Source organism: Somniosus microcephalus, chromosome 16 (genome assembly GCF_052327205.1).
Source record: "Somniosus microcephalus isolate GS21.2 chromosome 16, FLI_Smic_1.0, whole genome shotgun sequence".
Taxonomy (NCBI): Eukaryota; Metazoa; Chordata; class Chondrichthyes; order Squaliformes; family Somniosidae; genus Somniosus; species Somniosus microcephalus.
Window position 1 is genome coordinate 52,335,852 of NC_141002.1, and position 14,587 is coordinate 52,350,438.

Here is a 14,587-nt window from a genome sequence, read left to right on the forward strand (position 1 = left end):
TTTTAAAGGTGTTAAACTTTTAGATTGCCACCCTCCTGAATATAGGCACCACATTGATCTGCTCTGCCACCTGGTCAGTTGCCTTTAGAGGTGGGTACCCTTCTGAGCCTAAGATGGTGACCCTCCTTTGACTCACCACCCTCGGTATTCCCTCTGGTCAGAAAAGGAAGCGGTCGTCGCTCCTCCCATGATCTTTCTCGACTGCTCTGGCATTCTGAAATATCAAGCTACAAAGGTTTGCTGAACAGGAAATACAGGGGACCTTTACAGGCACAGCGGCTGCTGTTCCAGGATGCTGCCCTAGTAGCACTGCTGCCAGCAGCCCCAAAGAACTTTCTAGTAGTGCCACCCCCTTCCCATCCCCCGTCCCATCCCACTCTATGATGTCACTGGCTTCCGCCGCAGAGAAACCTCAGGCTCGGTGATGTCATCTTCCTCCCCACCCTCCGTCAGAGAGCCAGTCTTTTACAATCCATGTACATTCCTTTTATCCCTACTTTCTGTTTCCTATCTCCCAACCAATTACTGACCCATGCCACGAGATGACCTTGAATTCAGTGCACTCTCACTTGTATTAATAATCTCTTGTGTGGAACCTTGTCAAATGCCTTCTGGAAGTCCATATAGACAACATCCATTTGTTAATTCTTTGTATTAACTTTAGCTTTTAAGTGAGTTTGTTAGAAGAGTGGAAATGTCAGTTTCATAAGGACATAAGAACATAAGACGTAGGAGCAGGAGTAGGTCATTTGGCCCTCGAGCCTGCTCTGCCATTTAATAAGGTCATGGCTGATCTGATCTTGGCCTCAACTCCACTTTCCCGCTTGCTCCCCATAACTATTGACTCCCTTATCGTTCAAAAATCTGTCTATCTCCACCTTAAGTATATTCAATGACCCAGCCTTCACAGCTCTCTGGGGAAGAGAACTCCAAAGATTCACGACCCTCTGAGAGAAGAAATTCCTCCGCATTTCTGATTTAAAAGGGTTTCCCCTTATTCTGAAATTATGTCCCCTAGTTCTATATTCCCCCATGAGGGGAAACATCCTCTCTGCACCTACCCTGTCAAGCCCCTTCAGAATCTTATGGGGAAAAAGTTTGGTTGCTTTGCGCCTCCCGTTAGTGCCCTAAGAGGGGGCAAAAAGCAACTAGCGCCCGGGCGCGGCGATGTTTGCACCACTCGGAAAATTGAACAGACATTTTGCGGCGGCGCTAAACACTACTGCCACGCTCTCCTGCGCCCGCAGATCGTGACATCAGTCGAGCGTGCAACGCCCCAGTAGCGCCCCGGACCGGATATTGAGTGGCGCCCCCTGCCATTCCGCCTGCCACTAGCAACAACAGGTAGAGGGGAACGTTTTGTAGTTGGGTAGGGACTGGGGGAGCGCAATTTAAAGGTGGCTGCTTCCTGCATTTTTTTGTAAGCGACATTTTTGCACCACGCATTCTGAGAGAGAGAGACTCCTGGAAAGATTCAACGCTGTGTGAAGGAGTTTTGGGTACTGAGCAGCACTTTGCAGGTTCATTTTGATTTGACCTTCCTTGCATCGATTTAGAAGAGACTATGGGGGCTGCACTCTGAGCTCTTTCCCTAGTCCTCTCCATTATTCTTTCCAGCAGAATTGATGTACAGGTCTCTCCAGGCCGAGATTCAAAGTTGCAATGAGCAGGGTGTGGATGGAGAGCAAGATCGACCTTCCCCTTTAAGAACTGGCCGGCGCCAGTGTGTCTGTGTTCCATTGCTGACTGACGTCACATGAGCTTCGTCAGCGCGCTGAGGTAGCACCTCGCTCCTCGGCCTTTGCGCCTTAAGAGAGGTGTGTAGCGGCTGATTTAGCGCTCCAATCACCTCCAGGGGCGATAGAAGCCAAGTTTGCAGTCGGAGGCGATAATTAGTGCCAGGCGCTAAACTTTGCACCCGACTGATAATTGCACCCCAAACAGGCGATACTAAATTTCTCTCCATATATGTTTCAATAAGATCCCCTCTCATTCTTCTAAACTCCAATGAGTATAGGCCCAACCTGCTCAACCTTTCTTCATAAGACAACCCCTTCTTCTCTGGAATCAACCTAGTGAACCTTCTCTGAACTGTCTCCAATGCAAATATATCCTTCCTTAAATAAGGAGACCAAAACTGTACGCAGTACTCCAGGTGTGGTCTCACCAACGCCCTGTACAGTTGTACCAGGACTTCCCTACTTTTATACTCCATTCCCTTTGCAATAAAGGCCAACATTCCATTTCCCTTCCTAATTACTTGCTGTACCTGCATGCTAACTTTTTGTGACTCATGTACAAGGACTCCCAGATCCCTCTGTAACTCAGCATTTTGTAATTTCTCCCCATTTAAATAATAATTTGCTTTCTTATTTTTCCTACATTAAACTACATCTGCCAGATTTTTGCCCATTCACTTAGCCTATCTATATCCCTTTGGAGAATTTTTGCATCCTCCACACAATTTGCTTTCCTACCTATCTTTGTATCATCAGCAAATTTGGCTACATTACACTCAGTCCCTTCATCCAAGTCATTAATATAGATAGTAAATAGTTGAGGCCCCAGCACTGATTCCTGCGGTACCCCACTAGTTACAGTTTGCCAACCTGAAAATGACCCATTTATCCCGACTCTCTGTTTTCTGTTAGTTAGCCAATCCTTTATCCATGCTAATATATTGCCCCCAACCCTGTGAGCTCGTATCTTGTGTAGTAATCTTTTATGTGGCACCTTATCAAATGCCTTCTGGATATCCAAATACTGGTTCCCCTTTATCCACCCTATTCGTTACATCCTCAAAGAACTCCAGCAAATTTATCAAACATGGTTTCCCTTTCATAAAACCATGCTGACTCTGCTTGACTATATTATTTTTTTCTAAATGTCCTGCTATCACTTCCTTAATTATGGACTCCAGCATTTTCCCAATGACAGATGTTAGGTTAACTGGTCGATAGTTGCCTGCTTTCTGTCTCCCTCCTTTCTTAAATAGAGGCATTGCATTTGCAGTTTTTCAGTCTGCTGGGACCTCTCCAGAATCCAAGGAATTTTGGTAGATTACAACCAATGCATCCGCTATCTCTACAGCCACCCCTTTTAAGACTCTAGGATGCAGGCCATCGGGTCCAGGGGACTTGTCCGCCTTTATTCCCATTAGTTTGCCTAGTACTTTCTTTCTAGTGATAGTGATTGTTTTAAGTGCCCCCCTGCCACCCCAATAGCCCCTTGATTATCCATTATTGGGATGCTTTTAGTGTCTTCTACCGTGAAGACCGATACAAAATATTTGTTCAAAGTCTCCGCCATTTCCCTGTTTCCCATTATTAATTCCCCAGACTCATCCTCTAGGGGACCAATGTTTACTTTAGCTACTCTTTTCCTTTTTATATACTTGTAGAAGCTCTTACTGTCTGTTTTTATATTTCTCGCTAGCTTACTCTCATAAGCTATCTTCTCTCTATCATTATTTTAGTCGTCCTTTGCTGTTTTTAAAAAAATTCCCAATCCTCTGGCCTTTCACTATTCTTTGCAATATTGTATGCTTTTGTTTTCAATTTGATACCGTCCTTTACTTCCTTAGTTAGCCACGGATGGTTCATCCTTCTCTTAGAGTCTTTCTTTCTCACTGAAATATATCTTTGCTGAGAGTTATGAAATATCTCCTTAAATGTTTGCCACTGCTTTTCTACAGTCTTACCTGTAATATTTTTTCCCAGTCCACTTTAACCAAGTCTGCCTTCACACCTTTGTAATTACCTTTGTTTAAGTTCAGGACATTCGTTTGAGATCTAGCTTTCTCATCCTCAAACTGCATTTGAAATTCTACCATGTTTTGATCACTCTTCCCAAGAGGATACTTCACTTTGAGATCATTAATTAATCCAGCCTCGTTACACATTATTACCAAATCTAAAATAGTCTTCTTTCTGGTTGATTCCGCAACATATTTTTCCAAGAAACCATCCCATATACACTCTAAGAACTCTTCCTCAAGTCTATCTTTGTCAATTTGCTTTGTCCAATCAATATGAAGATTAAAATCTTCCATGATTATAGCCGTACCTTTTTTACAAGCCTCTATTATTTCTTGATTTATTCTCTGTCCTACAGTGTGCCTACTGTTTGGGGGCCTGTAGACCACTCCCACTAGTGACTTTTTACCCTTATTATTTCTTATCTCCAGCCAAACTGATTCTACATCTTGATCTTCTAGGCCAATATCGGCCCAGAAATTCGGGTCTCCACGGGTGAGTACGTGCTGGGTACTCATGCATAGGCCCAACGAAAGTGCCGGTTTCGTGCATGCACTGCGCATGCGCGGGAAACCGGAACTTCCATTCCCTTGAAAGAAGGGGTTGACAGGTGGAACGCATACGCCAGAGAGGCAGAGCGAGCACATCGAACTTACGTTTTTTTTGCAGGTTTCTCCGGGAGAGTAAGTCTTCAGCAGTTACACTTTTAAAAAGCAGGCACACGGCCTGCTTTTAACAAGGTAAGTGGTGAATTAATTAAAATTAAAACATTTTTTCCACAGGTTTATTATTTTTAAATACTTTAAAGAAGGGTAAGTTTATTTTTAGCCCCGTTAGAAAATGTAATTAATTTTTTCAAAATTTTAAATTATTGTTTAAAATAGTTATTTCATGTAATTTATAGTTATTTTAAAAACGTGATTTAAAAAAAAAATGTATTTGAAGTTTTAGTTATGTTTTGGGGCTTATAGTATTTATAGGTTTGACAGCTCTTCCTGTCAAATTTATGAACGACGCATTCCCTGCTACCATTGGCTCTCCATGGCCCACGTGATCCCAGGGGACGCTTCGAACTATCCCCTGGGATACGCAAGCACTGCGCGCCGGCAGTTGCAGCAGGCCCAGGATCGGAATCCCACGCGGGCCCACAGCTCAATGGCCGGCATGCAAGCTAAGTGCAGGTCGGAGGCTTGCACCCTCGGGAAGCCTCCGACCCGAATTTCTGGGCCATTATTTCTCATTACTGCACTGATCTCATCCCTTATTAACAGAGCTACACCACCTCCTTTTCCTCTCTGCCTATCCTTACGAAATGGCAAATACCCCTGAATATTCAGTTCCCAGCCTTGGTCACCTTGCAACCACGTCTCTGTAATGGCTATCAGATCATACCCATTTATTTCTATTTGTGCTGTTAACTCATCTATCTTGTTACGAATGCTGCGTGCATTCAGATATAGAGCTTTTAATTTTGTCTTTTTACCATTTTTCCCTACTCTGACCCCTCTTTCTGATGCACTCTTATGTGTAAACATTCTGTCCCTTCCTGTCACACTCTCGTTATCATCACCTCTATCGCTACCCTGCACTTTTGCCTTCTCATTTTTCTTTGACTTGTTAAATTTCCGCTCAGCGTATCCCTCCCCCCCCACTATTCAGCTTGAAGCCCTATCTACAGCCCTAGTTATTCGATTTGCCAGGACATTGGTCCCAGCATGGTTCAAATGAAGCCCGTCCCGACTGAACAGCTCCCTATTATCCCAGTACAGGTGCCAGTACCCCAGGAATTGAAACCCATTTCTCCCACACCAATCTTTGAGCCACTCATTCATCTCTCTGATCTTATTTACCCTATGCCAATTTGCACATGGCTCAGGTAGTAACTTATAAACTTATAAGAAAATCCATTCCCTAACACATAGATGCTTATCTGTCCACCATGTTAGTGACCTCCTCAAATAATTCGGCTACATTAGTCAGATATGACCTACCCTTCACAAATCCATGCTGACTCTCATAGATCAGCTCATACATGTTCAAATGCTCAGCCATGTTATCCCTCATGATAAATTTCATGTAACTTCCCCACAACTGACGTTAAACTGACAGGTCTGTAGTTCCTGGTTTCTCCCTCCCTCCTGTCTTAAATAGTGGAGTGTCATTTGCAATTTTGCAATCCAAAGGCACAATTGACAAATTTAAAGAGCTGTGGCTCAGTTGGTAGCACACTCGCCTCTGAGTCAGAAGGTTTTGGGTTCAAGTCAAGTCCCACTCGAGGGACTTGAACACATAAATCTAGGCTGACACTCCAGTGCAGTACTGAGGCAGCGCTGCACTGACGGAGGTGCCGTCTTTCAGATGAGACTTTAAACTGAGGCCCCGTCTGCCCTCTCCATGTAAAAGATCCCATGACACTAATTTGAAGAAGAGCAGGGGAGTTAACCCCCATTTCCTGGCCAATATTTATCCCTCAACCAACATAATAAAAACAGATTATCTGGTTCAGTACCTTTCTGTTATTAGAACACTGATCTGCTGATTACCTTTCTTCTGCGTATTTGCAGTTGCCAAACGTAAAGAACCTGCACAGGTGAAGCGTTCCACAATCTTGACATTTCTTGTTTGGGTAGTCCTTACAGAGCCTGATGACGGTGGTGGCAATGATTCGACTGTCCAAGGTCAGCTGAGATTCAGATATTTTGCTCCCTGTTCCTCGGACAATAGTAAAAAGCTGATTGTTTCTCAACATCATTGTTAGCTTCAAGTCAGACACTGCATCACTGTCGGAGATTTTTCTGCGGAGCTCCTCATAATACAGAGATCCATTATTAGAACAGAGGATCTTGAAGATATTCTGAGGGAGCTTAGACAAAGACATCTTGTCCTAACTTTTCTAGCAATCCACAGTAAAAAAAATCTTTCTTAATGTGTAAGCTGGGAATCTAGGAAATGAAAGTGAAACTTCAACTTACGTGTTCTCTTTTCCAGAACAGAATAGCATGACTACAACCAATTGGAACTAGAGTTACAATCACCATGGAGATAGATAAGGGCTGATTTAGTCATGACTGTGTGTTCATTTTAAAGCTTCTTTCCTCCCTTAACGTCATCGTCTCATGTTGTGGCGTGTTTCTATGGACACCATCAGCCCTTCCATGTCTTACCCAAACTACCATTCTTCATGCCAGTCTAGGCATTGAATATGGCCAAGGTATTTCCTGCAAACACCTCCATATAAACAGTTATATAAACAAACAGGTAAAAGATCCCACAGCACTATTCGAAAAAGGGCTGGGGAATTCTCCTAGAAAAAAAATATATGTCCCTCAATCAACATCAATAAAACAGATTATCTGATCATTATCACACTGCTGTTTATGGAACCTTGCTGTGTGTAAATTGGCTGCCGCGTTTCCTACATTACAACAGTGACTACACTTCAAAAGTACTTCATTGGCTGTTAAGCATTTTGGGATGTCCTGAGGTCGTGAAAGGCGCTATATAAATGCAGGTTCTTTCTAACTCAGGACAGGGTTTTGCTGCGCTATGAATGCCAGGCCCGGCTGTGGAGCTTTTGAAATATTATACAGTTGCATAACAGGAAAAAAAGTAATAGCTGAAATGGCAGGGAACTTTCCAGAAGGAGAAATACACATTTTAGTATTCTTCTTTAAGTTTACCTGCCTTCCCATTTTCAGATGTGAAGCTCTGTTTGGAAGGTGTGTCAGGTCAAGGTCACGATAGCTGTAGGCAAAATTCTTTTACCACATTGGGGAGGAGCGATTCTCTTTGGTATTTGTACAGAAATCGTAAACAAATTCATTAGAAATAATTAGCAAAGAAAACCTGTAATTCAGGTTAACAACAGAAAATGCTGGAAAAACTCAGCAGGTCAGGCAACATCCGTGGAGAGAAATTTGAGTTGACGTTTCGGGTTTGACCCTTCTTCAAAACTGATCTTGCTTGTGGACTAAAGCCAAAGCTTCACTCCCTCGTGACATCATGGTTCAATGGGTTCTTTTTCTGACTGTAATCCCAAGACCTGGATTTCAATCTAGCCCAAACTGATGGGGTAAAAGTCTCCTCTCTACTTGCGTTTGGGGTCCTACGTGGAATTAATCTGGGCCCATTTCAACACTGTTCTAAGTGGATGTCGATCCAAGTCAGACTCTACAAAGAAGTGGGAGATTTGTAAAATTGTCACTCTTCTTCAGATAATTCATAAGTAGTGTTGATGTGGGAAATGGTGCAGTTGGAGGTACTCTGCTGAAGTTGGGGTTAATGTACACTGAAGGAAAATTCTGCCTGTGTTAGCAAATTGAAAAGGAATTCTCGGACGTGCTTTTATTTTTGCTAGAAATAGCGATACGAGGAAATCTTCCCACTTATTATGATGTTACTGATACACAGTGACAAGAGAAAATCTTCCGCCATTGATGGGTAGGGGGTGGGCTTTGAAGTTAGCCATTGAACCTGAGATTACGTGACGCAAACATTAGGTTCCGGAAATGGGAAGTGTTTCATTCCCAGAACCAACATCCTTCACCTTGATGAGCACAAGAAGTCACACAAAAAACCCACACCTCTCAAGGAGCACAGTACCTATTATATTAAAATTGCATGCAGTCTTGTTGTGTAACACTTTTTTTTAGTCAGCCAAACTTGCAGCACACTATTTCGATCATGCTTGCCTTCAAAATTGTTTTTCTACTGATTTTACTTACCTCGAGTCCAACATCACTTGATCTGCAAGCTAGGTAATGCTAATCCATTTTGACACTTCCCAGGTCCCTTCCAGCGAGATGGTGAGGTGGAGACCAGCTTCAGACCTTTCACGCCTTCCAGCTAAGTTATATATATACTAGCTGGGGAGCCCCGCGTTGCAAGGGCAATTTTGGGGCGCGAGGGCAATTTTGGGGCGTTTGGTCTCCCTGCCCCTGTGTGTCCCCCCTCTCCCTGTCATGTCCACTCCCTGTCATGTCCACTCCCTGTCCTATCCCTCCCTCCCCTCTCTCCCTCCCTCCCCTCCTCTCTCTCTCCCTCCCTCCCCTCTCTCTCCCTCCCTCCCCTCTCTCTCTCCCTCCCGCTCCCCTCCCCCCACCCCGCTCCCCTCCCCCCCGCTCCGCTCCCCACCCCTCCCCTCCCCCCCCACCCACCGCTACCCTCCCCCCCCACCCACCGCTCCCATCACCCCCCACCCCGCTCCCATCCCCCCGCCCCATCCCCATCCCCCCCACCTCGCTCCCATCCCCCCCCGCCCCATCCCCCCCCATCCCCACCCCACCCCCCCACCCCGCTCCCATCCCCCCCCACCCCGCTCCCATCCCCCACCCCGCCCCGCCCCCATACCCCCCACCCCGCTCCCAACCCATCCCCCCCCACCCCGCTCCCAACCCATCCCCCCCCACCCCGCTCCCATCCCCCCCGACCCCGCTCCCATCCCCCCCCGACCCCGCTCCCATCCCCCCCACCCCACTCCCATCCCCCCACCCCGCTCCCATCCCCACCCCCCCCGCTCCCACCCCCCCCACCCCGCTCCCATCCCACCCCCCCCGCTCCCATCCCCACCCCACCCCCGCTCCCATCCCCACCACTCCACTCCACTCCACTCCCCTCCTGTCCCTCTCTCCGGCCCCTCCCCCTGCCTAGCGCCTGAGGTCCGGTGCCGTTGCTGAGGTCCCCCGCGTATCGCGCGGCTGATGGACGGCCGCTGCGGGCGGGCGGCCGGCGCATGCGCGGTGAGTGCGAGCGGCCCGCGGGAGCCGGCAAGGCCGTTAGCGAGCGGGAAACTTTGGGCGGCGCGCCCGCGCTCCATCCGCGACACCTGAGAGGGGGAAGTAGAGAGAGACAGAGAGGGAAGAGGAGAAAGAGGGGGAAGTAGAGAGAGACAGAGAGGGAAGAGGAGTAGGAGAGAGAGGGAAGAGGAGAGAGGGAAGAGGAGAAGGAAAGAGAGAGAGGGAAGAAAGAGAGAGAGAGAGAGAAATTTTTTCAGCTTCAGGCCCCGAGTCCCCCCTGCGCGAGGGTGAGGAGGAGGGGGGGGGGTTGCTAAACACAATATAAAACTCAAATAAATTGTTAAATTAATTGCCTAACACATAATTGAAATATTTACCTTAGTTCCCTAACACACAGAAAGTGTGGGGGAAAAAAATCGTGGAAAATCAAGATGGCGGCCACTCACCTCGGTTCAGAAGGATAAGGCCCGCCCACACACGCACCGATTGGTCGACCGGTCAGGTCACCGAAGCGTAGGATTGGTCAATTGTCGAGTCACTCGACACTCAACTGTAGGAAGACCTCGACGTCAGACGGTCGCTAATGAGAGCGGAACGCTGAACGTTTTTGGGATACCGCGGGCGGGATTTTTGTCCGGCCGAAACGTAAATAGGCCTATAACCGGTCCAGAATCGCAAGCTTTCTTTTGAGGCGACGCGCGCGTCGGTACGCTCTGTAACTTCCAAACGCATAGAGACCAGGCGGACAGACAGACAGACATCGGGACAGACAGAAGAGCCGCTTTATATATATAGATATATATTTTAATTAAATGTGAACGTTTTGAAACACTGTTTCCCTCCCTGTCGGGGCCCCTATTAGTTCCCACTGCTGCCATCAACCTTCTACTGGCCCACTCCTGCCTCCATCAGCCATTCTTCTCTGATCTCTCAGCAGTGCCTCAAGGTTGAGCCAGTTTGATTACTCTGCAGCATTAGAGCCTCGGCCATTGTAGTTACCCAACCCCCAACCCGCCTTCCCTTTTCCCCTGTTGAGTCATGTGACAAAAAAGCATGCCAAATGGTGCAGTGCAGAGGAGGGCATGGGGCTGAGGGAGAAGTGAGGGAATAGGTGGAGGCAGGTGGGAGGGTATCAGGGATGAGGATGATATCGGGGATGAATGGGTGGTGGGAAAGGGAAGCAGTGGGAGCAAAGGGGTGGCAGTAAGAGGATGTGGTAGTGGTGGGGTGGGGGGAGATGGAGTGTGACTTCTCGTTGGATTCCCAGTACTGAGGTGACAAGTGGCATGAAGTGTTTACAAGTGATAATACTTTACATTTTTATAGTATAAACAACTTAAGAGCCTTGAACTAAAAGCCTTTCAGCTCAGTGCTTAGAAACTTGCTTTTAGTTTAAAAAAAACACTTTCATGAGTGTGGGTGACAAAATCGCTGGTCACAGGGAAGTGCAACAGAACAGCAAAAAGGAGAAAGCAGTATTTTCTGGACAACCAGGAAGGTCTAGATGAACAAAACATGTGATTCAATAATTGTTTCATTGCTTTAAAAAAACAAAAGCATATTTTAGTACTGCTAAATAGCCATTTGGGATTTTTGAAGCTGGAAGTTTGGGGTAGGGAGATGGTGAGGGAGGACAATGGGGAAGGGGTAAAGGTAGGAGGGAGGAAGGGGTGGTGGAAGGGCATAGGAAGGGGAGAGAGGCAATGCATGTCATGAGTGTGTTTAGGGTTAGTGTGTGAAGGCAAGAATGAGGTGGCAGTGGAGGGTGAAGGGTGGGATGAGGGGTAGGGGAGAGAGTAGCAGGACTGACAGGAAGCATATGGATGTTGGTGGGGAGGATAGTACTGGATGATCATGTGCTATACTCCTGTGTCCCCCAGTGTTTATGTTTTTCAGTCACATCCCCGATGTTTGTGGTTTTAATCCTAATTCTAGATGTTTGTGTGCTTTAGGCTTGCTCCCAGTGTTATTGTTTTTAAATACATTTAAATGTTATTTTTTTTGCCAAGCCCACAATGTTCAATGTTTCTTTCTGTCTCACTCATGCTCTGGTGATTTTTTTTCTTAAATTCTTGCACCTGAAAGTTCCACAGGGATTCGCCAGTGGAAGGTCGGCGGAACTCCTGGAGAAATGGCGTAAATGCTCAAAGACAAAGACAGTCATTTTCGCCGTTTCTCCATGGTTTGTGCTGACCTCCAACCGGGAGATCAGGCGAACCTGTGGCAATACGCCTGTGTACGCACTCAAATCCCCATAGTCCTAACTCCAGGAATACTTTCCCCAGTGCTTATACTGCAGATATATTTACCTTCTTTTCCACACCCTTTCCCTCACTAATGAATTCATTGTAACTGTACTAACTTTCTGTCTCCCACTCAGACCTTGTCCTGCCAACCTCTTCCATAATCGACACTTCCCACTACTAAACTCTTGAAAACTACTAACTTTCCTCATTCTTAAATAAAAACAGAAAATGCTGGCAACACTCAGCAGGTCAGGCAGCATCTGTGGAGAAGAAACAGAGTGCCACCAACTCTTCTAATGAAGCTCAACGCAAGCTCGAGGAACAGCAACTCATCTTTGTACTAGGCACTTTACAACCTTTCAGCCTTAGCATTGAGTTTAACAACTTTAGACCTTAACCACCTATCGGACAGCGGGTGCTGGTAATGGAGGATGGCTGCAGCAGACCCACTGACCATGGAGGAGATGTGGGCTGGAGTTTGGGGTGGGGACCCCCTATCGGTAGACACGCAGTGGGGTGGTCCGCACCCCTGGGGTCTGTCTTCCTTTTTTCCGCCACAGTCCCGAAGCATGAGGCCGTCTCCTCTTTGCCAGATTTTCTATGCTTTCCTTTGGTTCTGGTATTCTGCTGTAACCATTTACACCTCCTCTGGATCTATCTTTTGTTTCTATACTTGTATCATTTTAACCTCCATTTGCCTTTCACCAACACCCTTTTGTAATTTAATCACTCCTGCCCTCCACCCAATCACAGACCTCATCCTTTTGTTCCTTTCCTGCCCCCTGTTCTCTGGCTCTTAGAATCGTAGAATGATGCAGCATAGGAGGAGGCCATTCAGCCCATCGTGCCTGTGCCAGCTCTGTACTTGCTTAAAAGCTGCTCATTTCAATCATCTTCCAGTTCTGAAAGGTCATCGACCTGAAACGTTAACTCTGTTTCTCTTTCCACAGTTGTTGCCAGGCCTGCTGAGTGTTTCCAGCATTTTGTGTTTTTATTTCAGATTTCCAGCATGTGTAATATTTTGTTTTTGTTTCTTCATTCTTATTTCCTTCCCAAATCTTTCACCACTTCCCGCCACTAAACTTTTACCACTCACTTGCTACCACCAACCTCTTCTTTGCCAAATTCTTTCCTCCTTTAATGTTTTATACCTCCTCACCACTCAGCTCAAACTCCACAACCTACTTTCACATCTCCAACTTCACACTTAGATTTCAACCAGCATAGAAACTGACACTCATACAAATATTAAATCCTCTAAATAGTTTACTGTACTAATCACTCTCTTGTGGGGTTGCGGGGAGTCAAGACCAAGTGTAGATGATAGCAAAATACTGCGGATGCTGGAAATCCGAAATAACAGAAAATGCTGGAAAAACTCAGCAGGCCAGGCAACATCCATGGAGAGAGAAACAGAATTAACGTTTCAGGTCGAAACCCTTCTTCAGAACGGAGAAAAAAGCAGGAAATGAAATAGATTCAAAGGCCAGTTTGGGGGCTGGGAAATGGGGGAGGGGATGAAAGAACAAAAGGGAAGGTCTGAGAGGTGAAGAGACATTAAGAGATATTCAAGGCAAGACGAGATGGTAATAGGACAGGTAAAGAGACAAAAGATGGCTCTAGATGAAGTGTGAAATGCGCTGGCAGAGTGAAAGACAGCTGCAATGTGGGAAAAAAAGGAAAAGGCACAAACCAAAAGTGTGATAAAAAATATATAAAAATATAATAGGGGCCGAGGTTATGATCTGATATTGTTGAACTCGATATTAAGTCCGGAAGGCTGTAAAGTACCTAATCGGAAGATGAGGTGCTGTTCCTCGAGCTTAAACTGAGCTTCCGTGGAAAAATGCAAGAGGCCGGTGAGGTCTGAGTGGGAATGGAGCAGTGAATTGAAATGACAGGTGACCGGAAGCTCGGGGTCACCCTTACGGACTGAACGGAGGTGTTCTGCAAAGCGGTCACCCAATCTGCGTTTGGTCTCCATAATGTAGAGGAGACCACATCGTGAGCAGCGAATACAGTATACTAAATTGCAAGAAGTACAAGTTGTTTCACCTGGAAGGGGTGTTTGGGGCCCTGGATGAAGTTGGGTTCACCACCATTTGGAAACAAAATAATCAGGAGAGATGTAAAACAGGCTCTCAATTGGTTATCACCCACTTTACACTATCGCACAGTCAAAATTATCCCAAATTAGTCACCACAGATTGGTAGCCCTGATAATACATTGTGGGTTACATGGCACAAAACCCCTGTTGTTGCCAAGTTACCATGAGAAAGGCCACAGGAGATCTGCTAGCAATATAGTAAAAGTCTTGCGTACACATTCATCTTACTACTTGTGTCATGATTTTCAGTTGCTCCTATATCCTGTCAAGACTATATGTCAACAGCAGTTGAGTTGAATCTATATAAAATAAAACAGATATATTATATAGTCAAACTTCACTACCACAAATCCCTCAGGAATGGCAGAAAGGATTATATCAGGGTGTTCACTATATATAGTAGGGTTTGCCGATTTGTTGCATCAGAAAAATGAAGAAACGACCAATTGATATTGAACGTTTTATTCTGTTTAATAAAACTATACAGCGTTGATTTGTTCATATTATTTGTGCACTCAGTACATGCTGTTTCTATCTTGTTAACCAGTCCAAAAAGATCCTCAGTTCCAGGTAATGACTGTGTGAAGTGTCACAATTGCTTTCCTAGACTTATTCAGTGAAGGGATAACAGGTTCTGTGCTTTCCACGTCACCAAGTTTCCTCATCCTCTCTCATCCTCAATGATTCAGTAAAGTCCTCATCGCTCATAACTGCTTGGGTAGTGGCACCTGTTTCTTTTAAAT

The 14,587-nt window shown here is 45.8% G+C and overlaps 1 protein-coding gene across 1 annotated transcript in view; it reads right to left on the reverse strand.

Annotated features, from left to right (window-relative positions):
- LOC147106173 (protein mono-ADP-ribosyltransferase PARP12-like) overlaps window positions 1-6,683 on the reverse strand; it is a 56,449-nt gene extending 49,766 nt beyond the window's left edge. The window contains exon 1 of the mRNA XM_086009026.1: window positions 6,299-6,683. Coding sequence (XP_085865152.1) covers window positions 6,299-6,633 — 335 coding nt within the window. The 5' untranslated portion in view covers window positions 6,634-6,683. The remainder of the gene's footprint in view (window positions 1-6,298) is intronic.
- Between the last annotated feature and the right edge of the window lie 7,904 nt (window positions 6,684-14,587).